The sequence below is a fragment of the Cuculus canorus genome, chromosome 3, assembly GCF_017976375.1.
Source record: "Cuculus canorus isolate bCucCan1 chromosome 3, bCucCan1.pri, whole genome shotgun sequence".
In the NCBI taxonomy this organism is placed as follows: domain Eukaryota; kingdom Metazoa; phylum Chordata; class Aves; order Cuculiformes; family Cuculidae; genus Cuculus; species Cuculus canorus.
Genome location: NC_071403.1, coordinates 86,784,078 through 86,811,576, shown reverse-complemented (window position 1 = coordinate 86,811,576; position 27,499 = coordinate 86,784,078). Strand labels below are relative to the sequence as shown.

Here is a 27,499-nt window from a genome sequence, read left to right as displayed (position 1 = left end):
GTGTTCGCTGGCTCCCAGTTTTGATTCATTGAGTCTAGAAAGAGTTGGTAACTCCTCCCAGCCCTTTTAGGCTGCTGCATCCTACCAGTGCTGGACTTAGTGCTCTCGGCTTGTGCCCATCGATGAGAACTGATGCTACTGTTCACCACGGGATGCTGGGGAGGGTCTGTGGTGGGCAGGGGCACAGGCTCTTCAGCCGTAACTGGCTGTCAGCACCTTAGAGGAGGAAGCCCAGCCACCGCTAGGAACTGCATTGAAGCAAATATGGGGAAAACATACAACCAAGAGGGAAGCCGCAAGCCACACTCTGCCTTCCACACCTCCTTGCCTGCTGAAGGCGCGGGGCTCCGGTGCCAAACGCTACAGGGCAGCTGGGACTGGCAGGTGTTCCAGCTGTGGAAGTGAGTGCCCCAAGTCATGCTAAGGTTGGTAAACCAGAACTATTACAGACATCGGGCACCAAATCGTCTTTAACCTTGGCTTCTAGCCCCATTTTCATAGACTCATAGAATCTCTAGGTTGGAAAAGACCTTTGAGATCATGGTGTGCAGCCATACCTGGCGACTACTAAACCATATCCCCAAGCACTTCATCTGTCTTTCAAATGCCTCCAGGGATGGGGCCTCCTCCACCTCCCTGGGCAGCCTGTGCCAGTGTTCCTTAACCCTTTAGGTGAGGCCACTTTTCCTAATGTCCCACCTGAACCTCCCCCGGCACAAGTCGAGGCCATATTTATTTTTCTTGCGCCGCTCCCACCCTGGTCTGCTGCGACGCAGTCGCAACTACGATTTGCTCGCCTTGCGCAAAGGACCCCGGCGACCTCGAACCCGCCCTTCGCCCTCGCCGCGCGCCTTCCCAGCACCCAAGGGGCAGACCGCGCCCACTTTCCCACCACCCGCGGAGCAGGCCACGCCCACTTCCCCTCCACCCTCAGGGCACAAGCCGCGCCTATTTCACTCAAGCCACTGGGCGCGCGGCAGGCCATGCCCACTTCGCCCACCCGCGGGGCGCAGACCACGCCCACTTCACGCAAGCTACGGGCTGAGGCATAGACCCCGCCCACTTCCCCCATCCGCGCGGCTCAGACCCCGCCCACCACCCCTCCGCCCGCGAGGCGCGAGGCAGGCCACGCCCCTTCTCGCCGCACGCTAGACGCGGGCCAACCCCACTGCTCCGCGGCCCGCGGAGCGCAGCGGAGGCCCCGCCCACTTCCCCCACCCGCAGGGCGGATCGTGGCTCAGGCCCCGCCCACTTCCGGCGCGGCGGCGGCGAGGCGCCCGCCGGGAAGGCCGCCGGCCCCGCCCCCGGGGTCCCGCGCCGCCGCCCCGCCCCTGCGAGCCCCCCGCCCCCCGGTGCCGGCGGCGACGAGGTGGGTACGCGGGGCCGGCCGCCCCATCTCCTCCCCGGGCGAGAGGAAAGGCGGGGGCGCCCCCGGGTGGCGCGGGGCTGGGGCGGCGGGGAGGAGCCGCGCGAGGAGCCCCGGGGCGGGGAAGGGGTGGTGAAACACGGGGCGCGGCGGGCCCGCCTCCCGCATTGATGAAATTTAAATCGCCGGGGGTTGCCGCCGGCCCGGGAGGGAGTGCTGCCCGCCGCGGGGTCCAGCGGGGCCGAGCCCCGGTGTCGGCGCGGAGCGGTGCTTCGGGAGGGCAGCGAAAATGTCTTTCGTCAAAGGTAAGCGGGTAGCGCCGCGCTCCCGTCGGCTTTTTGTGACCCTCCGGCTGTGTCCGCGGCGATCCCTGCGCGTTTGGGTTGTTTTTCCCTTTTCCCCGCCGCAGCCCTGTCGCGACAGGCGACATCGCTCCCGGGAGCGCCGCTGGCTGCTCCCTGCCCGGTGCCTCGGCGGGACGGGGCGGCTGCCGAGCCCCTTGCCTCAAGAACTCCGCTGGAGTTGGGGGAGAACCGGCGCCCACACTTTCTTTTCCAGAGACTCTGCCGTGTTTCGGCGTTTTCCGCTTCTCTGCGTCCCGCGCGTGTGTACGTGGTCGGAGTCTCAGATTTCTCTGTTGCGAAACGGGGGACCAGCCCGCGAGAGGTCATTTTAAGAAGCGAAATGACTTCGGTGCCTTAAGGTGGCACTTTCCTTTCCCTCTTCTTTCGTGTTCCCGATGGTATGTGTGTGTTTTCTGTAATGAAATCCGTGCCTTCACGTTTCCTTCACATCGGTCCACGCAGGCCTGTTGAGAAGCCGTAGAAAGAAGATGAGCAGGTCATTTGCCATGTGAACTTGACTGTTGCAGGAAACCAAGAGCTTCTGCAGGCTTTGGGAAGCCACTGTCGCTTGCCCAGCGATGTCTCGGTCTCTACGACGCTTGCTTGTGTAAATGCATTGGCCGTACATGTCCTGTGCCCCCTGGGCAAAACGCAGGGGGCTTCAGAGTCTCACAGCCACGTTGCTCAAACGGCCGCTCTCGAAGTTAGCAAGAGAAGCCCCTTGTTCTGGGAAATAGCTTATGAAAAGATGTTCTGAATCGGGGTTTTTTGAATGGACTTGGCTTATCTCAGCCTTCTGCTGAAGGTAGCCATCTTGCAGGCAAGTGATATTATTTTATGAAACTGAAAGCTGGACAAGCCTATGTCAAGATCATACCCACTTTTTAGATATTACTGAGGATTTGACAATCCTACAAGCTTATTTCTTCAAAAAGAGAAGTATCTGCCAATTAAGTGCCCTTTTCATCATGCAGATAGTACTGAAACATGTTGGCAATGTCAAGTGGTATTTTTAGCATGAGGATCAGCAGCTAGACTGAGAAATCCAGCTGTCTCTAACTGTAACACCTAAACGCTTGGTGGATGCAGCTGGGACGAACGGCTTCCTAGGTTGCAAACTCCTGAGTTAGCTTGGGCTAATGTGCTAGTCTGTTAAGTTGAGAGCAACTGTATAAGTTCACTTCACACATGCTTCAGTCCAACGCGTGTTGACAAATTTTGCTTCTAGTAGTAGGAAAAGAAAAATGTTTATAAAGGCAGAGTTGTTAGGTTCAGTTTGAAATGTCAAAAGAAGTGGTGTTTATTAGTGTTGTGCGTTACCGTGTGGGTATTTAAAGAGAGCCTTGAACTTTTCAGGGGAGTTGGTAGAAGTTAAGGCATTCATTCCGTATCCTCAGCAGAGTTCAAGGATAGAGCGTTTGAAGTTCAGCTGCGTGTTTTAACTTACTGGCCAGCAATCATGATTTCTGTGCAAGCAGTCTGGCTCCAAGGAGCCCTGATAACTTACTGCTCTAAGTCTTTCTTAACACTTACTTGAATTGTGGAAGTAATTACAGTTCATACCCTCAGCCCAAAAGATTCCCATTTTTTTTTCATGGGAGAGGGGACTTATTACTCCGTGTGTCCCACAACTCCCTCCTGTGCTGGGTCCTTGTACGCAGAGTACCAAGGCACTCAAGTTCTCTTCCAAATAAATTAATGAACAGAACTAATCAATCTTAATGCATTCTCCGCTCTTACCATAGAATAAGAGGAGAGGTGGCAGAAAGAAAATATATACAAATTGCTAAGCGAGAGGCCACTGCTGTTCTGTTCTTGTGCAGTTTTCCAGAGGATGCCTCTCCCTTATTTTGTTTCTGGTAGCGTAAGAGGATTTTATTTGCTTGATCTGATTTATCATATTTTGTTATTTCACATGTCTGTGCTAAAGTTATGTATCATGACCTTCCAAATACTCTGCCATATGCTGTCATTTGTACTGTGAGGGCAGAGGGGCAAGTTGGCAGGGAGAGTGGAGTGCAAAAGCGTGCTAGAAATAACTGTCGGGGCAGGAAAGTTTGAGTGAAACTCCCCACATGTCAGATACTACCACAAACTTGATTAAAGACCTCTCCTTTCTCTACTGCTTCAGGAAGTTCTCTCTACTGAAGACATTAAAATGAGGTATCCTGGGTGGTCATTTTTGCAAAGCCCAGTATTTTCTGAAGCTTCAACTACTTAGTCATGCTCTTCTGTTCTGTGCTAACTTCCTGCATGGGCTCATCCCCCAAGAGTCTTCTACTATCTTATCCCACCCTTTTCTTCCGTCAGATGAGTGTTCAAGAATGCTGGTCCCATAAAAGGGGGCTTAGGCTGAAATCTGAAGTGCTGCTTGTGAAATAGCTTGGAAGAGGCATTTATTTTTAAAAATAATTTGGGAGTTATATTCCAAGCATGTACCCTTGGAAATCTCTTCCTGCAATTATGCAGCATCCCTGCATCCCATCCAATTTTTAAAGGCACAATACTTGTCATTATAGCCTTAGGAAATTTTACTTGCCTGTAGGAAATAACTGCCTTCAGATATGTAGTTGCACAGGAATTTCTACTTCCTTGTTACTGCTAGGGTGAGAAGGGAAATCGTTCTTCGCCTGGGCTGTTAAACTTAACAGTAGCTGACGTTAAAGGACTGCAGTTGTCTTTCTGCTAGCAGTAGGTTGGGGTCTGTAAATACCACGTTGTTCCCCAAGACTGAGTGAGGAGCAGCAACATAGGAACAACTAGTGCTGAGTTTGCTTGGATTGGGTACCCTGATGCGGCTGTTGTGGTCTTACTTGGGGAAGCTTTAAGGAGTGCTGTAGATTCCCATCCAGTCCAAATCCTGGTGGGCATCTCTTATGATAAATGCTTAAAAGCCTCTGTCATGCTGTAGCATGTTAAAAGCAGAAAAGCTTTGAGTTGCTATTTCTCTTGGCTGCTTGGTTACAGTATTCTTTTAGGTATGTGGAATAGATACTTTTCCTGTACCAGGCAAGCACATGTTTTCATGTATTCCAGCTATGTCCTTCCTCTCTCTTTCCCTGAAATAATAATAGTAGTACTAACAGCACTCATAATGCTCTCCCCAAGCCACAGTGCCCTGGCATGTTCAATTTGGGTGAAACTAAGTGGTTGCAGTAGTTGTTGAATGGTCAACATAAAGCCTAAATATTGTCTGTTGACAATGAGGAATGCAGCCAACAACACTGGTGGCTTTGGTGCTCTGGGTTTTGGGAAGAAATATGTGTGTGTGACACTTGGTGTTTGGGAAAAGCAACAGGTTTGTTTTGCTTCTCTGTGAGGACACTGGTGATTTAGCAATTGCTCATTAAGTTATGGAGAGTTTATAATATTATATTAAAAAAACCCACTCCAGACTAGGACATTATCACACACGTACTTTTATGATGCCTTTTTCTTTTGATTTGTCTGTGATGTTACTTAATCCCTAAATGCAATTATCTAGTAGATGCAAGTCTTTTGGCTAATGTGAGTGAACAAGGTTTTCCTACTTAGATGGGAGCCTGGGAAAGTTGCTGGCTGGCTCTGCCTTACTTTGCCTCTGTGTGTTTAACAGCATGAATGACCATCTCTGTTGGATACTTGCTGTTTGCAGTTTCTTCTGAGTTGCGTTGCATCACATTGGGAGGTTCAGATGTTTTGCAGGCTGATGTGCTGTGAGAAATGGCCACTATTCCCATAAAAGAAGTCATGTATTACATGTTGCAGGGGGATTGCAATCCTGTGAAAGTATCTCCTAGCAGTTGTTTCTCTGGAAGTTCAAACAGTGTTTCTCTGTTTATCAACCCAAAATAAGTGAGTAGAAAGACAAGACTGGTAGCAGTTCAGTGTTAAAGCTGGTATAGCCCTCCTTGTTTATCTGTAAGGCTAATAAAGAGCTGTTGGTGTTTTTATGCATCGAACCTGGAAAGATACGCCTGATAGGCTTTCAGCTCTTACCTGTTTTTAATACTAAATGAAACATTTGATTAAAAAAAGCACCTTTTGTTCGTTGTCCTGTTCATCTTGAGCTGACATTTCCCGGGTTGCACCACACACAGTATGTGCACTGCAGCACTTGTCTGTCTTTTTTTTTTTTTTTTTTTTTCCCCCCTCCCCTACCTGCAAAACAGTGCAGTCAGGAAAATGGCTTCTGTGGGCTTCAAAGCAAGGATTAGATACTGTCACTGAGTCCGAGTCTGTGGAATACTTTGCTTAAAAAAAATGAAATAAAACCAGAATTGGATTAAAAAGAACTGCATCTGGCCTTCTTAGACTTTCTCAGTAGAATAGGCTTTTAATGCATGCTCTAAATAAGTAAACTAAATGTAGGTTCCTCTTCTAACAATATTTTCTGGCAGTATCCCTGTTCACTTGCGAAGTTTCCTCCTGTCCATTTTTGCACTATTATTCAGGGTGTTTCAAAAACCCAGCTATATTTGGCAATACATCACTCTGTGTTACCGAGAAGTGATTACTTAAGGGATTTGGCAGAAATTAAATTAACTGAGGTCTTTAGAGAACATACTCAGAATGTCTTTTGAGAACACACTGTTTTTCTGTTGGAAAATAGTCATGTTATCTCCCATTTCTTTGTGATGTGAACTTTACTGTATAGAACATTTGTGTCTTTACTCTTTTTCACATTTTCAGAGCTTATTGCTTTCAAAAGCAAAACAAATGCTGAAGTGATAGATAGGCCAATTTTCTAGGTTGCTTAGTAACAGAAACGCATGCTGTAACATGAAAATACTCATACAATAGAGTCAGGGAATATTTACTGGAACAAACTGAAGATCATGTGAAACTGTACTGTATAAATAATTAAAGTGTATGTTTTTATTTGCCTGTGAGGACAGAAGAATACCCTCAATCACAATTTCTCTTTTTAGTGAAAAGTTTTTTCCACACTTTTACTTGCGGTTGATGCGGTCGAGTGTGAATTCTTTGGCTTGCTGGCAAAAAAGTTTACCGCTGTGGATTTTTGGACACTTCTTGTGGTGGATCATTGGTCTTTTGGGACTTATTTTGAGTTTTGAGAGAAGGGTTGTTTTTCTGTATCCCCAGTTTAATGACTGTTCTCCAAGTTACTAAGAACAAAAACTTTTGATTCCTGGAGTCCCAGCACAGTAATAAAATGAGACTAGATTATACGAGTTGATTAATTTTTAAAAGAAAAATGAAGGCTATTTGTAGCCTAAATGAGCTCAGTTTCTTCATTTTCCTTTAACCTGTGTTTTTATTTTTATATTTATTTAAGATTTCAGTAAAGCAATGTCTCAAGCTGGCACGTCACAGTTTCAGGAAGTCATTCGTCAAGAGCTGGAGTATTCGATGAAAGTAGAACTTGATAAGATACTTGCGACTGCACATTCAAATGAGCTCGAGGTAAGGAGCGTGATGTGGATGCAACTCAAAGCATGAGAAATTAGATGCACGAAACAGAGCCAAATGTTAGACGGGGAGACAAATCACAGAATACCACCATCCTTATTTTTAGGACATGTTCTGTGGAAGAGTAGTCTTGGATACAATGTCAGCAGGAGACTTTCAGTTCCATGTAAACTGGGTGATAGAATTATTACTAAGTGTTTAATCATCTTTAGTTATTAAAGGTTCTGTGTAATCTTGAATGGATTACAGAAAGCGAGGATAGAGCTGTTGTCCTAAAGACTGATCCAGATTCTAATGGTCATGATTTTGACTAAAGACTTGTCTTTTAGGTATCCAAGTTGGTTTTGTACCATGAGTTTTAGTGGAAGTGAGCTTTTAGAATTTTACTTAAATTTTAGCATGCCTCTGCTTCAGTGCTTATAAAATTACTGTTGTGAATAGATTGTACATCAAGTTTGTAGAAATGCTTCCTTGATTGAATAGCTATGCATCAAGTACCAGCATTAACTAATGCATTTCTTCTGTTGTAGCACACTAAAAAGGACCTGGAAGGATTTAAGAAACTGTTTCACAGATTCCTACAAGAAAAGGGACCGTCTGTGGACTGGGGGAAGATACAGAGACCCCCAGAAGATTCTGTAAGTTACCATAAAGTGACAGTCCGTAGGGACAATAAACCTGGTAATTGCTACTTGTAGGAAATGATGTGGTTCTCCATAGAATGAATACAACTGCCATGGTTCTGTAATATTGTGTAGGACAACACTTTTTGTTCTAACTGGAAAGTAATTAGTTATTGACTTATGTTATATGTGTTCCTGAACAACTGGTCCCGATTAACATGTGTCAAGTTCTTTGGTGTTATTTTGTTAGCTATTTGTTGAGCAAGGGAGCAAAATGGAATAGATGCCAGCTTACCGTTTGGTACCATTCTCTGGAGTAAATGGTTGCTTGAGGTAGAGGGCAAGTAGGTAGGACCATTGTTGTTCCCCTTTCCTTCCTGTCCATGAAAGAAGATTGTGCGTCTCTAAGATGAGACTGTTTCCAGCAACCCATTCTGCTAAATAATTTGAAAGGGACATATGGCAAGTGGGATGGGTTGTATAGCTCATTTAGCAACTTCTGTAATCTGCAGCAGCTCAGCTGCAGGAATCTGATACAAGACTGGTGGGGGGGAGGGATTGAATGTAATTTTCTAATGTCAACTACTTTGTTATTACTTACAACCTGCCACTTGAGCTGCTGCTGAAAAAGCACTAAATATTTTTTTAGCACTGTTCAGTACTGAAACAAACACTTCCTATTAACCTAACCTCATTTTATTGATTCATCTGTGGCCCAAGGCTGCCTTTTGGCTCTAGCATGACTAACGGTATAGTTGTGCTACCAATTCTCGGTTTTCCCAGTGTAGTGAGCCTTTTGTATTGTGGGACTTCTGTATCCTCACATATTTGTGGTTTCTCTTAGCCTGCTTGTGGTGATTCAATCGAGGCTCTGTTTGCCACTGAAAGGCAGGCTGTCTGGTTACTTCCAGAAGAGATGCAGTGTTGCTCTCTAAGGTGTTGAAGAATGATGCTGTTTTTGAGCAAGCCTAGTTTTTTTCCCAAGGTTGAGTGGTCTCTTAGTTTCAAAACCATGTGATGTCTCTGTTCTGTTCTGTAACACTGAAGTGTTGCTTTGGGGAGAAAAATCCACCTTCAGTAAAGAGGCCAAGGTGAGAAATATGAGTTCTAGATAACATAACTTACAAGGAAGACTGAAGAAAAGGGGGTTGCTTTTAGTCTAGAGGGGGTGAGACGGAGGAGTGATAAGTCTTTTAAATATGTAAAAAGGCAGTTGTAACAATGAAAGAAATAAACTGTTCTCTGTCTCAAGATAAGGCCTGGGATTGAAGGACAGCAATTTGATGCGAGTGAATGGGCTGCTTTGTGGAGAGGGAGAGGTATTGTCTATTTTTAAAGTTTTACACACCTTCAGTGGAAAAACTTTAAAGTTTTGCAAAGGACTGGAAATTACCAGGTAGGACATTGGGACCAAATGTCAAGCAGGAGGGTTATGATAAGATGCTGAGATAGACTGATAGGAGATTCCCATGCAAGGCAAGCTGTTTAAAGAAGAGAAGTTAGACAGAGGTCTAGCTTAAGGTCACAGAGAGCTGGAAGGAGGGCAAGATTTGATAAAGTATTCCTTATTTCTTCTCCCTTCTTTCAGCCTGCACTGGCTCATTCTCATCTGTGTCCCTTAGCTATGTAGCAACTTTTGACCAAAACCGAAAAAAAACCAGGCTCAAAACTCCTGCAAAATTGGGTCACTTTGGCTTAGGTGAGATGTACGTGTGATCTGGAGGAAATTTTGCTTCCTAGCACAAACTCCAAATCAAATAATCACGCTTAATAAATGTCACAGAATTCACTCTGTAATAAATATCTCTTGGTTTAGGATTCCTTGGAAAAGTGTCGATAAGTAGAGACTTCCTGATTGGACAGAAGGCCAGTTGAGCGCTCTTAAAAACTGAGAGCAAACTTAACGTTCTTGACTATCTTTTTCTGACCATGAGTTCCATTTTCCTGCCAACCTCAAGCCCTGTTTGTATTTATCCTGCCTCTGTCACCTTTTTAGTATGTTAGTCATGTAGGGGACGCACCATGGAAAGTGAAAGTTGTCTTACATGAAACATTTCAGGTGTCCTGTAGTGTAGCTTCTCCCAAATTATTCTTTGCAGGGTGAGTAGAAGTTGTGGAATTATTTAATAAAAAATTATTTATTCAAGACCAGAATTCCAGAATTATCAGTGTGACTATTATAGGTAAGAACAGTAGGAGCTTTTAGAAGGGGTAAAGTGTGATAATTTCAAGGGCTTCGGAATAAAATGTGCTCTACTGAGTTCTTTGGGACATCTGTGAAGATACGCAGATTTCCTGAGTGCTTTTATTCAGCTCTACTCGAGTTTTCTCTTTTCCTAGCTGTAAAACCTCCTCCTTGTCTTGTTAGAACAACTTGGAGGATGGTACACACAAGGCTTGTTTGGGAAGTTGGTAATTTTGCAAGTGATGTATAATTGCCTGTTTGGGCAACCTTGGTTTATGAAGTGGTGGGGCGATTGGCTGCCTCTGAGAATCTTCCACTACAAGTATCATGGCCTAGAAAGCAACAACCTAGTCTCCCAAGCGTGAATTTATTTGCCTGTGATTGTTTTTGGAGAATTGGATGGCTGCTTGATCGGTCCCAAGCACTGAGAATCCTGGCATGTGTAATCTTCAGCTGATACATAGTAGAGCTTAAAGTGTCTCTTTGGATATATATGTACATGTGTGTATGTGTGTCTCTATATATGCATACAGGCAAAAAAGTGTTTGTATACATAAAACAAAACCACCCCAATTAAGTGCCAAAGTCGTTTGCGTTTTTTTAATTAACAGCTTTGAAAGGTTCATGAATAGTTTATTGCATTTATAGGCTTTGTCTTTTAATTTTCTATTTCACATAAGGTAGTTTTGGGTTTCTGGTTAGGTGTGAAAGGTGTTTAAGGCTTTTGCCTGATGCTATGGGACTATACTATGCAGGGGCATAATTCCTGGGCAGACTTTCATGGGTCATGTAATGTGTTATCCATTGTTGTACTCGTTCTTCAGATGTAGTTTTCTGTTCTTTCCTGGATCACCTACTGACAAATAAAGGCTCCTGTCAGTAAATGGAAGCAGAAATGATTGTTTCAATGGGAGATTTGATCCCTGACCTCCATGTTTTCAGTGTAACAGATAATACCAATGGGCAAGCAAATTGTAAGCTCCAGATAACGTAACAGAATATTGAACCCATTTCATACTATATTGGTAAACTTCTGACTTGTTTTTTTCCTTCCAGATGCTTTGCTTCCATGTGTCCAAAGGCTTACAGTGGTAGCTGGCATAGTTAGGACCCATTACAGTTACAGTCTTCAGAGAAGAAAGTATACTTAGTAAGAGTTCCAGTTAACAAGGAGATGAGGTAAAGAACGTGGGCATGGCAACTGTACCTTAATCCTGTTGATGTAGACTGCAGTGATCCATTTGTTTGAGTTGGAAGCAATAACAAAGTCCTCCTTGGAGGCCTCTGAGGGAACTGCGGTGATCAATTTAACCTCAGAATACCTCATCTAGAAGGTAGACAGAGCATCCGAAGCAACATCAGTGTGAAAGGCGCTTGATTATTAGAGGTTTTGTTTCCCCAGTGCTTGGATTCTTGTCTGCGGCTCCAGTTGTCATCTCAATGAATTACAGCATGAAGGAAAAGGAAGAATGTCACATTCTTACTCAAAAGCAAAATGTCTCTCTAATATGCAACTCTGGAAAGAGGTTTTAAGGGTTTGCTTGGTGCTATTTCTAAAAGCTGTCCCTTGGTGCCGAGCAAATATTTCCTTGTTGTTCTGTAAGTACTTGTTGACTAATATGGGTGTATTCCTTCCCAGTCTGTTCATGACGACAACCCTGATACTCATTTTGTCCGTCTCATCATCAAACTCTTCTAAACCTTCTGGCAGTAGGAGTATTCTTCTGAAATCTGTTAGTCAATCTTCCAACATTGCCTCATGCAATCTCTTCTGAAAATCACTTCTGTGACATTGTCTGCAAAACTAAAAGAAGCTAGATATGTCATCTCGTAAACAATCCTAAACCACAGTATTGAGACATGTCTTAAATGAGTAACACTGTAGTCATACATCTGTAAGCCATGTCATTCCTGCCCACTTTTGTTCCCGAAGTATTTCCCCATCAGCACTTACTTATCAGGTCTACCGGTCCTTAGAACAAGAATTGATTTTTTTTGTTACTCTGGAGTATTTCTTATGCTTGTGTATATGCTCATAGGTGATGAGGTAGTTCTACATATTAGTACCTACACGGGACTGGAACTGTTGGATAATACCGCTGGCATCCAGCAGTCCTGCTGCTGCAAGACTCCTCCTTGAATTTGAGTTCTTGACAATTGTTATTCTCTGAATTAAAGACTCTTCAAGATCCAGAGCTTCGCTGCCAAGTTATTTCCAATGCCTGTGCCAAAAGCAACTGAAATATTTAGTGAGGCTGAGTTATAAATTTTGTGTTGTAGCTGATGTAACATCTAGTGAACTAGATCCTTGATGGAGGGCCTGAGTAGAAATTACTTTGAGCTTTTTGTGTAAGCTGGTTTCAGACATGGCAGTGAAGGCTTAAAAAGGTAGCTGGCACTTTAGCAGAAGCAAATGATTTTGAGGCAGTCTGGCCCTGAACTGAGTGGTAGACTTTCCTCTTTGTGGAGAGCTATATTGTGAGTGATGGAAGAAGAACATAGTGAGACTTGAAAGATAAAGTCATTTTTTTGGCTTTTCTGACAGTGTCTGAACATAGTGGGGTGTGACTTGCATCCCACCCAGCTAAAGTTCAAGCCTAAATGTTTTAAATATGTTTGCTGTCTAACATGGAGTAATATTCACCTTAAAGTGGATGGGAAGTGATGGCAGGGAGTAAGAGGCTAGTCATATTCCTCTCCCTATCTGTGCCCAGTCCAGCACCAAGTGTAAATTGCTCTAGATCCCATTGGTAGTGAATCATTAAGCATTTTCATGTACCCTCAGTATATTCAAATTGGTGTTTATAATCTCTTGGTTACTGAGAAGAATGGTTGTTTAAGTGTGTCTGCCTAGCCTGAAGATGATCTCTGTTGTTGGAAAAACACAGTGAGATTCTGCTTTTTGCACGCTTGTTGCTAAAAAGTTGTAGGAACTTTGGAAAGAAGTTGTCCCGTGTCCTCTGTGAAATAGCAGCACTGTGTGGTTTTGGGGGGAGCAGTTTTATGTTGGCAGCATGTGGCTACCTTGATCCTTGATTAACTAATTTCAGTACTGACTTTTGGGAGGTAAAGGTCTGTAGTTGTGGAGATTGTAAGGATCCGTGTAGTTGCAGATTAAAAAAAGTGCTTAGTAGTTTGGGCAACAGTCTTGTGTAGATAAGAACTGAGAGAATGTGTGCACGTGTGTTAATTTTTCTCGATGATCACTTGGAATGGCTTTCTGCTCTCAGTTCCTACATTCCTGGCCCCTGGTGCTGTATCAGCTGTCCCTGCTTTTCTGACCAATCCAGGCTGATAACCTTCAGGATCTCTTGCCTTCTGTAGTTTGTTCATATGCATCCTGCAACACTGAAATGCCGTATCCATATCCTGTGCCTCATTTATTCTGCATGTTTCCTTTTGAAAATACAGCAGAATAAATGAACTGTCGTTAGAATAAACTAACTACGAACAGATGGCATTCCTGAACGGATATGCATTTGGAATAAGAGAGGGATTGCACTAGATCAAAAAGCTCCAGTTCTGTTTGATTTTTGTATATTAACATTCTGCAAACCTTCTTATATCAAAGATCCTTGAAGAGTACCTGAAGACTGCTAAAGGATTTTCTTGTATGTAGTCATCTCCTTAATGGAAAGGAAGGCTGTAAAAGGAAGGAATGGGATGCATGAGATGCAAAGTTGTCCTGCGTGGAAATTATTTTACCTCAAGCCTCTGTTAGTCTTGTCTAGCTTGGCCATAGCTGTTGTAAGGTATTGCTTATGGTTTAAATTCTCTTTGTATGACTGTTGAAAATGGTGCAATTTCCAGTTGGAACTGGACTACTGTGATTCTTTGTATCTTACCTTTCTCCATCCTCCCACAGCTTCCACTTTGCAGTAAATCTCAAATCTAAAGTCCTGTTCTGTTAGAATTTCCTTTAACTTGTTCTATCCTCTGGACCTGCAGTAAGTGGATGACCGTATCTGCCATGCAAACCTGTTGGTACAGCTCAGCTTGAACCTGTGGCTTTCAACCCAGTGTTACTTGTTTTCACGCCTTTCAGGTTCTCTCCCTTGCACCTTCTTAATTCCCAATAGCCTCAGAAAGTGATCGTGGCAGTCACAGTGGGGGTGTGTGGCGGTGTAGTGTCAATGCCACAACCATCCTGCTTTGGCCTGCCTGAGGTAGTGGTCCATAAGAACAGAAGTTGTCTTATTTGCCATACCGCCCGCCCCGTTAGGGAGTGCTGAAGTCTTCACTCAGAGTGTGGTGGGTGCTGGTTTAATAGCTGACTTTCTGACAGATGCAGGCAGTGCTGCTGCCCTAGCTTCAGACTGTGTTATTTCAGTTGTGCTGAGTGTGCTGTTGCACGAACAGAAACATCTGGGGATGCTAAGGCATCGCTGACGCAAGACTAGTCTAGCTTGTGCCTCTTTTTGGTTGCATTACTGCTTGCTGATAACCAATTGCTAGAGCTATTGTTGCTGCTGTCTCTGTGCGGTGTTTTGCTTAGGTCAGTTGCTTCTGTTTTATGGAGGGCATACCATGCAGGAACTTTGGTTTCGCTGGTGACAAGCTCCAGAAACCTCTGGTGTTTAGTGATATTTTCAGGTCAGCTGTAGCAGATTGCCAGTCTCTTGAGGCACGATTACATGCATGGTAAAGTTTTTATTTGTTTTCATGAAGATCGCCATACAAGCTCCCCTCTGAGTAGACTTCATAGTGTTGCAGGCTTTTTGTCCAGCTCAGGAAAGGTAGTACACGTATAATCCATTTTCCAACTTCCTCATACTCAAAGCAGCTGACTTTTGTAGTCTTTATTTACTCTCATCTGTTAATATTGTAGAAAGAGCATTCTCTAGTTCAAGAGAATGTCTGTGTGTGTATACCCAACACATGCGTATGTGATAAGCCATGTACGTATATGTTGTTTGTTTTCTCCCTCCCCCTGCCCCCCCACTATAAATGTTAGTCTCCTAGTTCTCTGCATCTCACTTCCTGGAAGAAACAAGCTTCTTGGCTAAGTTATAAATAAATCAACTCTGCAGACTTGAAAGCTTTCTCTGTCTTAATTTAGCTGAGTAACTCTATTGCCAGTCATAAGCTTCCTGATGAAGGGCTGTAGTGTTCCTCGGTAACATAAAGTGCTTATGTGAGCCATCTGAAATGATCCTTTTTGAGATCAATAGATGTGAGAATTTAGGAAGTAGCTTTGCCACGATGTTTATCTAGGTTACTACAGCTGCCCCAACTTAGGAACCTTCTCATCCTAATATTCTTTCAAGAGTTGTTTATGCATGGTGGCAAAACTATGTTGGAAACCAGGATAGGTGCAAGTGACAAGTATTGGCATAGTAGCCTTTGGATGACATGAACGCAGCTTGAGGCCATGGAGAGCAAGCTCCACTTGAAGAGGAGGAACAGTATTTGAGAATCCCTAGAGAAATGTAGGCTCCTGCCATTGCTAAATGGAGAAGAGCCAGGAGGGATATTTCCTCCAGACCTTGCTGGTGGATAAGGGCCTGTTTCTTACCTTATGGCCAGTCTTCCTCATTAAGCTGCTGTTGGCTGATTTGACTTTACCAGTCGTGCTCCTCCACTGCTTTGGTGTGGGGTAGGCTATTTCTACAAGCCCTGTAGAAATAGCACAACAATTACTTAGTTGGTCTCGATTCTCTTCCTCCTTCACCCCGTTAAGGAGCAGGAAATGTCAAGGCTGGTGTCTTGTGCGTCTTTGATGTGGAGAACATACAACTTCAAGACCAAGCAAATCGAATCAGCTACTTGTTTGTTTCAAGACATTTTACATCTTCCTCAAGTAACATCACAGTTTCTTATAAATGCAGATGTTGCTGCTTATTTACCAGAAGTGTGATTATAGTTAAATATTTTGTGGATTCTTTAGACTCTGTGAGTTAGTCTTTTGCATTCAAAAGAGGTGCAATGACAGATTGCTGCATAAGCATGCAAACAAACTCATTTTGTAGATCTCCCAGGATGCTGAGCTCCCAACTTCGCAGACACAAATGCAATTGTAAAAAAAAAAAAAAAAAAAAATCTTTCAAGATCCTTACCTCACAGACATAAGGGCTGGTGCTGCTGGCAGAGCTCGTGATTAGGAAGTGGTGCCTGCTCTCCAGGGTGCAGTACCCCAGGGCACAGGGCAGCCTTGGCATGGGGCAGACCTGGGTGTAGGGCCTGATTCCATCACAGCCCTTCTGGGAGCTGCTGCCAGCCTGTTGCCTTTCTGTTGACACTAGGTGCTTGGGCTGCACTGTGATGGGGCTTTTATTCCACTGCTCAGTCACACCCAAACTGCTTGGGAGCTATGGTTAGCTGCTCCCAATTTTGCTTATCCTGGTTTACGTATCTTTTAAGCCTTTGCTGAAGCAAGCAAAGAAGAGATGCTTCCAAAATGCTGTTGCTAAATTTAAAATGTGGAGAGGAATGTTTTGATGAGATGTACTGGTTTGACATCTGTGTTACTGGGCATCACTGTTATCTTCTGCAAAGCCTCATGCTCAAGCCCCGAAGTAATGTAAAGCTTACAGGTTGCTTGGTGTTTTCATTTCGTGTCTGGTTTAGGGCCTTCTGCCCCTCTGCCCTGGGATTCCATTTCTGGCTGTTACCTTATCTTCCACCTTTTTCCCCTCTATTAACCTCAACTGTCTTTTCTTATTTCAACTCTGTCATCTTCAAATGATGCAGTTGAGCAGAATTTACAACCTGGAGGCAGAAGGTTGTGCCAGGGTTTGGGGTAGGAAAGGCAGAGAGGTGAAAAAGCTGCAGCTGGTCAGGGATCAGAAGCACCAAAGCTGGGAGAGGGCACAGTGAGAAAAAAGCAAGACAAAAAATGGACAAATAGTCCCCTTCTGCTCACATAATACTTTGTACCCTGCCTGTGTTTCTTTGAGTAATGTATGGCACAATCCTGTTATCTCAGGGCACTGTGTGCCTAATTAGGCAGATGTGTTTCTGATTAGAACAGTTGTTTGATTTCTTGATACTGCTAGATAAGGAACCTTTTTGCCTAAAGTGAATGCTGTCACACCCTCACAGGAGAAAGCTGGAATGGGAAGACTTTGCAATATTGCTTCCCTGGCAAAGCAGTCCAACCAAGATACCTTTCAGTAACGTATTTGGTCTATTATAGGAATTTGCATAAATTATTCATAGCGAGTTGTGAAGTTATAAGTTAAGTCATACATGTCAAGCTTTTTAATGAAAGGTTGTTGGAGAGCTGTTTTTAACCAGCTAGTTAACAAGGAGACTGTTTCTAATTCTTTGCTCTATGTTTCTGCTAGCTTGTACTGTAATTTTGATTTAGTATATTTTCTGTGGGTCACTTGAGTAATGCCTTATTGTCTAAGTGTTGTGTTTTATTTCATAATCTTATGACACAAAGTTGAACTGAAACACTGTCCAACTGCTGGGACCCCAGATCTTGTTTGAGCATACTTTCTCTTAGATGCGTGAATCAAATTGTGGTGACGTAGGAGCATTTCCAGGGATCAAAGTTCTGCCTGTCCCAAGGTTAGCTTTCAAGTTAAAGCCTGGGCTGGCAAATTTCCACTCCTTGGTCTTTACTGATCCTGCAGATTTTACTGACAAATCTGTGTGCTTGGCTGAACTGGCTTGTTTCTGGGGCTGGTATAGAAAGATTAAATGGGATATGGCCTGCCAATGTCACCTGCTTTGGTTAATCAGTTAATTTCTTTCTCTAAGGAGAACTTGTTATTAGTAGATGACTGCAGCAGTGATTGTGTTACTGTGTGCTACCTGAGCCCTAATTCCGTGTTTACCTTCTAGGCTGCTGAGAGAGTGAAATAAACAGATTGACAGTTTGACCGTGTCTGCAATTGTGACTTAGCTGGAAAGTGGTAGTTTAAATTCTTACGATTTTCCTTTTCATTCTTGCTCTTACAAGTAAACTTGTATTTACCTTGATTGCAATGATAATGTGACACTTAGGATAGCCTGTGCATTACTCCTAAACCCTGCATATGTTTTCTCAGGGTTTTCTTACACAAGGAACCTCTACTGCTTTTGAAACGTGGGGAAGTACAGTTAAATCTGAGCTTAGGTAGTAGAACTTGCTAGAACTATGTAAGAACTTGGTTAAGAGCACGTAGATGGAAATAGTTCTATCTTTTGTGTGTTAGTTAAATCTTAGTATTAGGGTCATGAACGAGTCTGTTATCTCCTGCTGGGAATTACATGTCTGGGCGTACCTGTACTCCCAGTACCTGCTAGAAACAAGCAAAGTTCCTGGCGTTTGTGCAGGACGTGGCATTAAAAATGGCACTGAAAGAAAGTAATTACTAGGCTTACTCTTCAAACATCATCATTTTAGTTGCATATCTTTGTTTTGATGGGTACATATCAAAAAACTATTGAAATTTGTCTTGTTCTCAGTAACACTGCCCACTGAGCTACAAATTAAGTCACAACATTGACATATATTTTTACTGTTCAATAACTAGAGTGTTTCAACAAGAATCTGGTGCTATTCTTAAATTTCATGTTGTCATATTAGTAAAAAAATATTTTAGTGAGAAAGTAGGGCTTTCCAGTTAAGTTAATAGCTTGGTTTTTTTGGAGTACATATCTTATACATTGGGAAGTTTTTCTAAACGGAATGAATTTAAGCCATTGCATTGAGATTTTCCTCCTGCACCAGTTTCCACTACTTGAGTAATGAGAGTTTAGTTAGTCATTATACTGCAACTTGTGGAGTGATCTTATCTTTAAATACAAACCATAAGCTTTCCAGATCCTGTGTAAGATTGTTTCCCTAATCTGAGGGAACAGTTCTCATCTGCTGCCTATGGAATACAGAAATTGCGCAAACTCTCGTCTCTGCCCCTGCACATCCGAGCGAGAAATATGACTCCCATTCCAGTGCAGTGTGCATTTCCATTTGAACCCCAGCCCAACTTGCCCAAAGCAAACAAAGTTCTGAAAACTACTCTGCATGTATTTGCTTTTGGAAATAAGCTGTGGATCTTACACATGGCTTATCAGAACTAAAATAATTTTCTTGCTGATAGAATACACACAGCACTGAAACACCAAGGCTTTTCTTCAAAAGGAAATCTGTAGGAGGACAGGCTAAAGGATAATTGTATTGATTTTGCTCTAACAGTTTTGGCATGATACTTATCATTGCATTGTTACCTTTGTTTCTTTGATTTAGGTACTTTGGATTAGCAGGCAAGCAATGCCTAATGCAAGGCACACTCATTACGGGTGTGATTTTGCTCTCCATCTCTAGCCCCAGCGGCAGCCCATATGCTGGTTTTGAGCCTGTAGGATATAGCTGCCAGCAAGGCAGAAGAAAGACTGTAAGGTGTAATGTGAGCTGGAGAGCCACATCCTGAAAATAGCGGGATAAGAACTAGGAACTCTCTTCCATTTTGTAGCACACTATTGGTAGAGATGAATTTGAACGGGCGGATGAAGTGCTTGAGGACATGGTTTAAGGGAGTGTTAGGAAAGGTTGGACTCGATGATCCAGTGGGTCCTTTCCAACCTGTTGATTCTATGATTCTATGATTATATTGGACTAGAAGTTTGAATTCAGAGTGGTTTAGATTGAGTCAAAGAACCAATCTTTTGCCAAGAATGTTGCCTCTGACACCCTCAGTGCAAAGTAGCAAAAAAGAATCTGTGAATTTAAGCTTCTCAGGGAAGAGAAGTTTTATGTCCTGCATGTAGGGCCCGAGTTCTTACATTGTGGTCTGGCTGATGTGGGGCATTGTAATGGGGAAGAGAGTTAGGGGCTCACAAGATGACCCCTCTCCTCCTGCAAAGCAGGAGGAACATCAGTGGCATATCTGGCCTGACTCCTTCCTTACTGCTGAGTACGTTTCTGCTGCCTGGAAGAGCAGACAGACATTTTTTCATCTGGATGAAGCTGATTGTGACGGGTGTCACAAAGTCTATAGAACCTCTCAGGAGAAGAGGTTATTGTAGTAACAAATTGGGTTGTTTGTGTTGTAACGAATCAGGTTGTGGTAGACTCATTTTGCAAATGTTCTTTATATCATAAATCATATAAACAAATGTGGGTACTGTTGCCAAATCTTACATTTTGCACAGTTTTAGGAGGAAGCAATTTCCTTCCAAGTATCTGACTGCTTTTTTGGGTTTTGTTTTTTTTTAACAGATCCAGCCATATGAGAAGATAAAGGCCAGAGGATTGCCTGATAACATTGCTTCTGTCTTGAACAAGCTGGTAGTTGTGAAACTAAATGGTGGCTTGGGCACAAGCATGGGTTGTAAAGGCCCAAAAAGTCTTATCGGGGTGCGGAATGAGAATACCTTCTTGGATCTGACAGTTCAGCAGATTGAGGTAACTCCCAGCTGGCTTTGAAGAGTTGTTGTGGACTCTTCAAGGGATCTGAGCACTGGTACCTAATCTGAAATCCACCTAGAACTGAAAATCTTGCTGATACGGAAATGCTTTCCCTGATTAATCTGATCTTAAAGACAAGACCCACTAAGTGGTCATTCAGACTTTGCGTTTTTGGGGTGAGGGGACATTGGGATCCAACTCTTGTTTCACATAATATGCCATGGTCATGGAATGTGCTGGGCTTCAGAGTTGTACTTCGGAATGAACATTCCCTTTCTTTCTACACCCGAGAAGTGAGATCCTTTGAGTTTTTCCTGTGTCACTCCTTAAGAGCCATCACAGTGGAGGCTTGCGAAAAGGAAGAGGAGGGAGAAATGAGCTCTGATCGCAGTGCTAGTGGTGAAGGATTGCTTTGGAAAGAATAGATATTAGTGATGTGTACACATGTGTACACAAGGGATGGAGCAGTCGGTGGTTGACCTCTGTCCTCTCCCCTCATGCATGACACATTACAAGTGTAATTCAACCTGTTCACGCCAACCTGGGCAGTGGTGGCTGTGTCCAGAAACACCAGCAGTCCAACTGTAGAGCTGGCCTGGCCTGGCTAACTCCTGGGCTTGTTCCCACTCCTCCAAGTGCAAGTCTAAGTTTAGATTTTTACAAGCTTTTTTAATGTATGTTTAGAACAAAGCTGATCACAGCAGCTCAGAGTTCCTTGTCAAATTAAAACTCTCATGCTGGAAGTGATTGCTGGCATTTTCCTCTGAAGAGAGAAAAGTAAAAGAAAATAACAGCTGTTGCTTGTTGAGAGAGGACATCTCAGCTTATGTTTTTAATGCAGAATATGCCTCTTACAGCAGATAACCAGGATGGTCATTAGAATAGGGAGTCAGAGGTGCCTGTTCCACAGTTTCTGGAGCTCCAGCAATTTTTGCCTCCATTTGTGTGGAGTGACTTTCCCATGTATGTTGGACAATTCTGCAGCAAGCTTAAATTTATATCGAGAATTAACATTGTGACATTTCATTATGTACTCTCTGTACTATTGTCCATGTTGTAGCCCATCAAAAAGGTTGAAAAGTGCTTACTGTGCAGAGAAGGTTTTGAAACCTTACCCTGACAGACTTTAGTAATTTGGGGAAAAACATGCCTTTTGTAATCAACAGTCTTCATCCTTTGGTGCTGCAGGTGCTTTCTTAAAAGGGTTGTTATGGAAGCCTTTGCCACCTGAGGTAAACAATCCCTAACACTCCATAGCAGAGGAGGCAATTTGAAACACAAAGATTTGAACTCACTGAAGTTTTTTCCCAGCACACTATTTTTGATGGAATGCTGTCATGTTTTCCGATTTTTGCCTTTGTGTTGTCCACGTGGAAATGCCCTTGTGTATTTCAGCTCCACTTTACAGATGCCCAGAGAATTAACATTGTGACATTTCATTATGTACTCTTGGTACTATTGTCCATCTCGTAGCCCACCAAAAAGGCTCAAAAGTGCTTACTGTGCAGAGAAGGTTTTGAAACCTTACCCTGACAGACTTTAGTAATTTGGGGAAAAACATGCCTTTTGTAATCAACAATAGCTTAAAATTTAAAATAATCATTTTGTGGTGTCATGCTTTTCAAATTTTTAATCTCAATGCAGATTTAAAAACAAAGACTAATTGTATATTAATGTGGGCCTTATCTCTACTACTTACAAAGATTTTTCCTTAACCTGATTTATTATCCATTTTGTTGACAAGCATCTCTTTTACCCCATGCAGTTGTTTATTTCTAGTCTGTTTTATCTAATACTTTTCTCACAAAATCTTAGGTGTCAAAGTTAAAGCTAATAATGTATGCTGAATTTACCATTTCTTTCCCATCGCAGCATTTAAACAAATCCTACAACACCGATGTTCCTCTTGTTCTCATGAATTCCTTCAATACTGATGATGACACAAAGAAGATCTTGCAGAAATACAGTCACAGCCGTGTGAAGATATATACTTTTAATCAAAGCAGGTATCAAAAAACTTCTCTGCTTGAGGTGAAAGAAAAACCAGCTTGTATTTCTCTGTATTCCAAATGGTGTGGGGTTTTAGTTTGAGATGCTGAGGTTGCAATTGTGTCTTCTGTATCCATGTTCAGTCTCTGATTTGGGCCTCTTTGAAAGACTAAAACATCAGTGTTAGGCAGAGTCAAAGGCAGTGGATTCAAATTAGGGAGGGAGTGGGAGGTGGACAGTTTCTAAGAAATGCATGGATAATGGTGTACTGGATGCCAGCCACTTGATTCCTAAATTTGGCTTTATAGTATCTGGGCTCTGGAGAGAGAGAGAGAACATGGCTTCCTTACCGAGAATAAAGTAGTTTGGGGCTGAGGATGACAGAGTTGTGCTTGGTGTGCTCTGAACCTGTGTGTCAGAAGAAAGCTGTTTCACAGCATGGTTGGAAACTTTGGCTTTGGATTGTTGCATGAGAGATTGCATTCTGCAGCTTCTCTGTAATAGCTTAGTATTTGGATGGGTCTTTCAGTTCAGAGCACTTACTCTAACCTAGAAAGCAGAGCTTCAAAAGATGTCTGAAAAAGCCCATGTAGTTGCAGTTTTACTCTCTTGTTTTTCTTTATGCCAGTCTGACAGTGGCAAGAACTTAACAAAACCCATTATCTTCCCAGGTATCCTAGAATTAACAAGGAAACTCTGCTGCCAATAGCCAAGGATGTATCTTACTCGGGAGAGAACACAGAGTGCTGGTATCCCCCAGGCCATGGAGATATCTATGCCAGTTTCTATAACTCTGGTCTGCTGGATAACCTTATTGGGGAGGGGAAGGAGTATATTTTTGTATCCAACATAGATAACTTGGGTGCCACTGTGGACCTTTACATTCTTAATCATCTTATGAACCCACCCAATGGAAAACGCTGTGAATTTGTCATGGAAGTCACAAACAAGACCAGGGCAGATGTGAAAGTAAGTAGTTGTGCAAGTCTGTCTGAATGCCTGGCATGTTAGGGAAAATCAGCCTCTGGTCTTTTCTGTATGCATGAATTCAGACATACATTAAATCTTCTTATAGCTATTTCAGGCACCATTTAACACATCAGCAGTGATCTCATTTGAGATGCACAAAATCAGCAAGTTTATGAAGTTCTAATTCATGGAACAAATTTGATCTAGGTTCTGGGCAACAGCAGATGAGGACAGCTGGGACTTCACTGATTACTGAACACACAAGTGATTGCTGCAGGGTGCAGGTCACCACCTTGTCCAAGCTGTCATAGAGAGGAGAAGTTTGGGGATTGTAAAAGCAGAGCACTGAGGGATGGGATACAGCAGCTGTATCTCTCCTGACTGAAAACTGCCCGAGCTACTTACTCAGCTGTCAAGGTGTTCGTTGCACAACCCAGCTTGGTGCAGCTGCCTGGATGTTCCTGCCCCAACCATTTGACTTTGTACAAAGTCCAGGTTTGACAACTTGTTGAGTGTTTATGGCACATATCAAGTATTTCTAACATGCAGTAATTTGTCAGGTAACTATACTTTGCCCCTGCTCTTTTCAGTATGAGAATGGAGACAAAACGTGATTTTCTCTGTATTTATTAGGACTAAGTCACAGCTTGCTTACAGTTTCTCTGATTTTATAGATACTAAGAATACCGTCAGGTTACTTGTTTCTCCAGTTAGTGCCACAAATGCAGAACTACTAGAATTAATCTAGATTTTGCTCTAATCTATCAAAGCACTGGTGGAGGTGATTTTGGACAACAGCAGCACTCGCAAAAGATTCTCAACAACTTTCATTAAAAGAATTAACTGTCTTGGAGTGCTGAAACATGATAGCTTGACAGTTCTAACTGTACTTTAAACATACTCTAAAATTAGTAACCTGCTAGCTGAACACAGGGAACATGTTTTCACTGAGGTTCAACTTTAAATGCCAGCAAAACAGTGTGTCTGTTTGGGGTAAGGAGGGCATCTCATGAACAGGACTTAAAACTTCTTCTTTGACCTTTGCAGGGTGGCACACTTACACAATATGAAAACAAGCTGAGGCTGGTGGAGATAGCTCAGGTTCCAAAAGCACACGTGGATGAATTCAAGTCCGTGTCAAAATTCAAAATATTCAATACCAACAATTTGTGGATTGCTCTGTCTGCAATTAAAAGGCTGCAAGAGAAAAATGCTATTGATATGGAGATCATTGTTAACCCAAAGGTAATCAGCTAGGAAGACTTTAGAGGAAATGGACTCAAAAGAACTGTTTGTTTCTTGGTAACTAAGCAGGGGCTGCTGCCTTCAGAAAGGAGCCAGTCTGTCGGTAAATGCATAGCTCTGATTTGTGCTGTCTCTAGTTCTGAGTGCTGTTACCTGCTGGTTGTGTTGACTTGAGTTTTCTCTTCCAGACTCTAGATGGAGGCTTGAATGTTATTCAGCTGGAGACTGCAGTTGGTGCTGCTATTAAGAGTTTTGAGAACTCTCTGGGGATAAACGTACCTCGTAGTCGTTTTCTGCCTGTTAAGACCACGTCAGATCTCTTGCTTGTGATGTCCAATTTGTATAGCCTTAATGCTGGATCTTTAACAATGAGCGAGAAGCGTGAATTTCCAACAGTGCCTCTTGTCAAACTGGGAAGTTCTTTCACAAAGGTAAACTCCTATAGTTATACTTCGGTTTTGAATGAAAATACAGTCCATAGCAGTAAGTAAGCTAAAAGTGAGGTTCACTTCATTTTCTTGTGCCCATCTGGGCATTCCCTCTTGCTCTGTGTAAAGAACTGTCAGGCTGTTAGCATACAAACTACTTAACGTAGGTAATGTCACAGTGCTACTCTATTGGCTGAGGAAATGGAGGGTGAACTGGGTTGTGTGTGTTGTCCAGAGCTCACCCAGCTATCCTGCCATGCTGCTTTTACTGTTCCTCATCACTGACAGAAATGACAATACCACATTGCTTTCAAAGTAACAACTTTTACATTTGTCACATGAAGATTCAAGAAAGATCACAAAAGGAGTTTTCAAGAAATTCCTACGCTTGTCTTAATCCACAAATGGATTTAAAACTCTGTTTATTTTCCTCTCTCCAAAAGGTTCAAGATTACCTGCGGAGGTTTGAAAGTATTCCAGATATGTTGGAGCTGGATCATCTCACGGTTTCAGGTGATGTTACGTTTGGGAAGAATGTCTCATTAAAGGTGAGTGTGTAATTGGGATGCTCCTGCAATAAATGTGACTAATCTCTGCTCCTTGGTAACTGATCCTGCCAAAGTCAGTGCCTTTATGTATGATCTGTGGAAGTGCTCCTAGGAATTAGTAACTAGCCCAAGGATTGCAGAGGCCAGGACTGAAGAGTGACTCTTAGGAGTACAAGGCGTTACTGGTATTGCTGCTGCTTTGTGTAGTCCCAGTGAGAAATGAGGTTTGTCTGAATCCTGAAAATGCCACAGACCTTGTGACTGTGCATTCAAAACCATGCTTCCTTCTGTGTCCTTCAGCTCTACAAGGCATGCACCACCTCGCCTCCCAGGCTGGCCTTACAGTCATGGGCTGTTTCTCATCAGTTTGGGGTTCCTCATTTATTAGTAAACATGGAAGCTGAGTAAATCAGTTCATCTCTTAAATTCTACCTTAGGATCTGGAGAGTTGTAGCAGAACATTGTGATGGTCCTGTAATGGTCTGTACCAGTTTAGCTGCTAACAGAGATGGGTGCAAGGTGGCAGCCCAGGCTGTCATCAGACTACATGCTCACCTATCTCTGTTCCCAGCTGTGTGTTGCTTTATAGCAGTAACAGTGAGCTGTGCTGTGACATAATGATGTGGGTGACATTCTTCCACCTAAAAGCAAGCAGAGTGCTTACATTAAGTGTATATCAAAGGCTGCACCAGCTCTGCTTGTGAGCTGATAGTATCTTGTATGCTCGTAATTACAATGTTTGCAATGTTGCTTGTTTAAAACCTTTGTTGTGAGGGCAAAAAAAAGTCTATGCAGCAACAATTCTGTCCAAATGCATCCAGGATCTGGCTGTGTTAGAGTTGACACCAAACCAGTCCTCCAGACACCACTACTCTAGCTCATTCTAAGTCAACAGTTCATAGAAAGTTTCTCATCGTGTGTTTCCTTTTCTGTAAATCCAGGGAACAGTTATCATCATTGCAAATCATGGTGACAGAATTGACATCCCTGCTGGAGCTGTACTAGAGAACAAAATTGTATCTGGCAATCTTCGGATCCTGGACCACTGAGTCAGTGAGAGGGCACAGTCAGTTCTGTAGCCTGCTGTGATAAACCAGCCCTGTAACGGAGGAACCTTTTATGCATTAGAAATATAAGTACACAGAGGGCCTATGCTTTGTCATCTTCACAGTACCCTGCAGTATTAATTCAAAATTAATTTCTCTTGCTTATCTTTTTAAGCAGACACATAGCGCAGTGGATGTGCATAAGTAATGCTTCAGTCCTTAAAGCGATTCTGTAACTCAGTTAATATAACCTTGAAGTGCAATACTGTTTGTCTTGTGGTAAGATGGACAGATCTTCTTCGACAAGAAGTGAAGAGGCTAGTCTTGAACATTTAGTAGTTTTGAATTGCTTGTAACTGCAGAAATGAAGCTGTGAAGCAATACATGTGGCACAACACGGAGAGCTAGTCCAGAGACTTTTTATGAAGTGTAAGTGGCAGGCACAGTTGAAAACCGGAAGTTTCACTACTGCTTAATGGGCTGTTAAAACCCTGTATTCCATGTGCTCACAGATGTCCCAACCATCGCCCTCTTTCACCCCACAAACTACACGTGGGATGTCTTATCCCATTTGTGTGTCAGGATACTGGGGTGAGGCTGTCAATACCTCCATTTCTATATTGTGAGAGTGGGAATTGCTGATGTTCCAAACTCACCCAAAGAATCTAGTACTTGAGAAAAATGCCTCGGTATCCATGTGTGGTGTTTGCTTTTTGCATCCCAATTAAGACTAGATCTCCTGTTACTATCTCAATCCTTGATCTGCCCTCTTTTTTCAATAAATGGATCACCTTAACTACACCCATGTCCATATTGTCACAGCTGTGTATGTTAATTTATCTTCTCTTGAGTAATTTCTAAATTTGTACAGGATTTGAAATCCCTGTCCTGATCACTATTGATTTCTTAATGTTTCTCTTGTAATTACATGCAGACAACTTTATTTTATAAGCTTAGTATATAACACTGGTATGTATCATTAAAGAAGTTGGTCTTTAAAAACAA

General features: G+C 42.9%; 1 protein-coding gene across 2 annotated transcripts; it reads left to right on the top strand.

Moving 5' to 3' along the window:
- The first annotated feature begins 1,257 nt into the window (after positions 1-1,257).
- Positions 1,258-27,499, top strand: UGP2 (UDP-glucose pyrophosphorylase 2). 2 transcript variants are annotated; one of them, XM_054061426.1, is made up of 10 exons: positions 1,258-1,369; positions 6,989-7,116; positions 7,653-7,760; positions 20,081-20,266; positions 22,142-22,275; positions 22,930-23,227; positions 24,275-24,472; positions 24,661-24,903; positions 25,344-25,448; positions 26,390-27,499. In XM_054061426.1, the coding sequence occupies exons 2-10, from the start codon at positions 7,003-7,005 to the stop codon at positions 26,495-26,497; spliced, it is 1,494 nt and encodes a 497-aa protein (XP_053917401.1). In that variant the 5' UTR covers positions 1,258-1,369; positions 6,989-7,002; the 3' UTR covers positions 26,498-27,499. The 2 variants fall into 2 exon arrangements, with proteins under 2 accessions (XP_053917401.1, XP_053917400.1); XM_054061425.1 differs by lacking the exon at positions 1,258-1,369 and adding an exon at positions 1,516-1,671.

Bases quoted from the DNA above. Each gene is read 5' to 3' on its own strand.
- UGP2 (XM_054061425.1), top strand. The intron at 7,761-20,080 runs GTAAGTTACCAT...TTTTTTTAACAG, and splicing joins AGAGACCCCCAGAAGATTCT to ATCCAGCCATATGAGAAGAT. The intron at 22,276-22,929 runs GTATCAAAAAAC...TTATCTTCCCAG, and splicing joins TATACTTTTAATCAAAGCAG to GTATCCTAGAATTAACAAGG.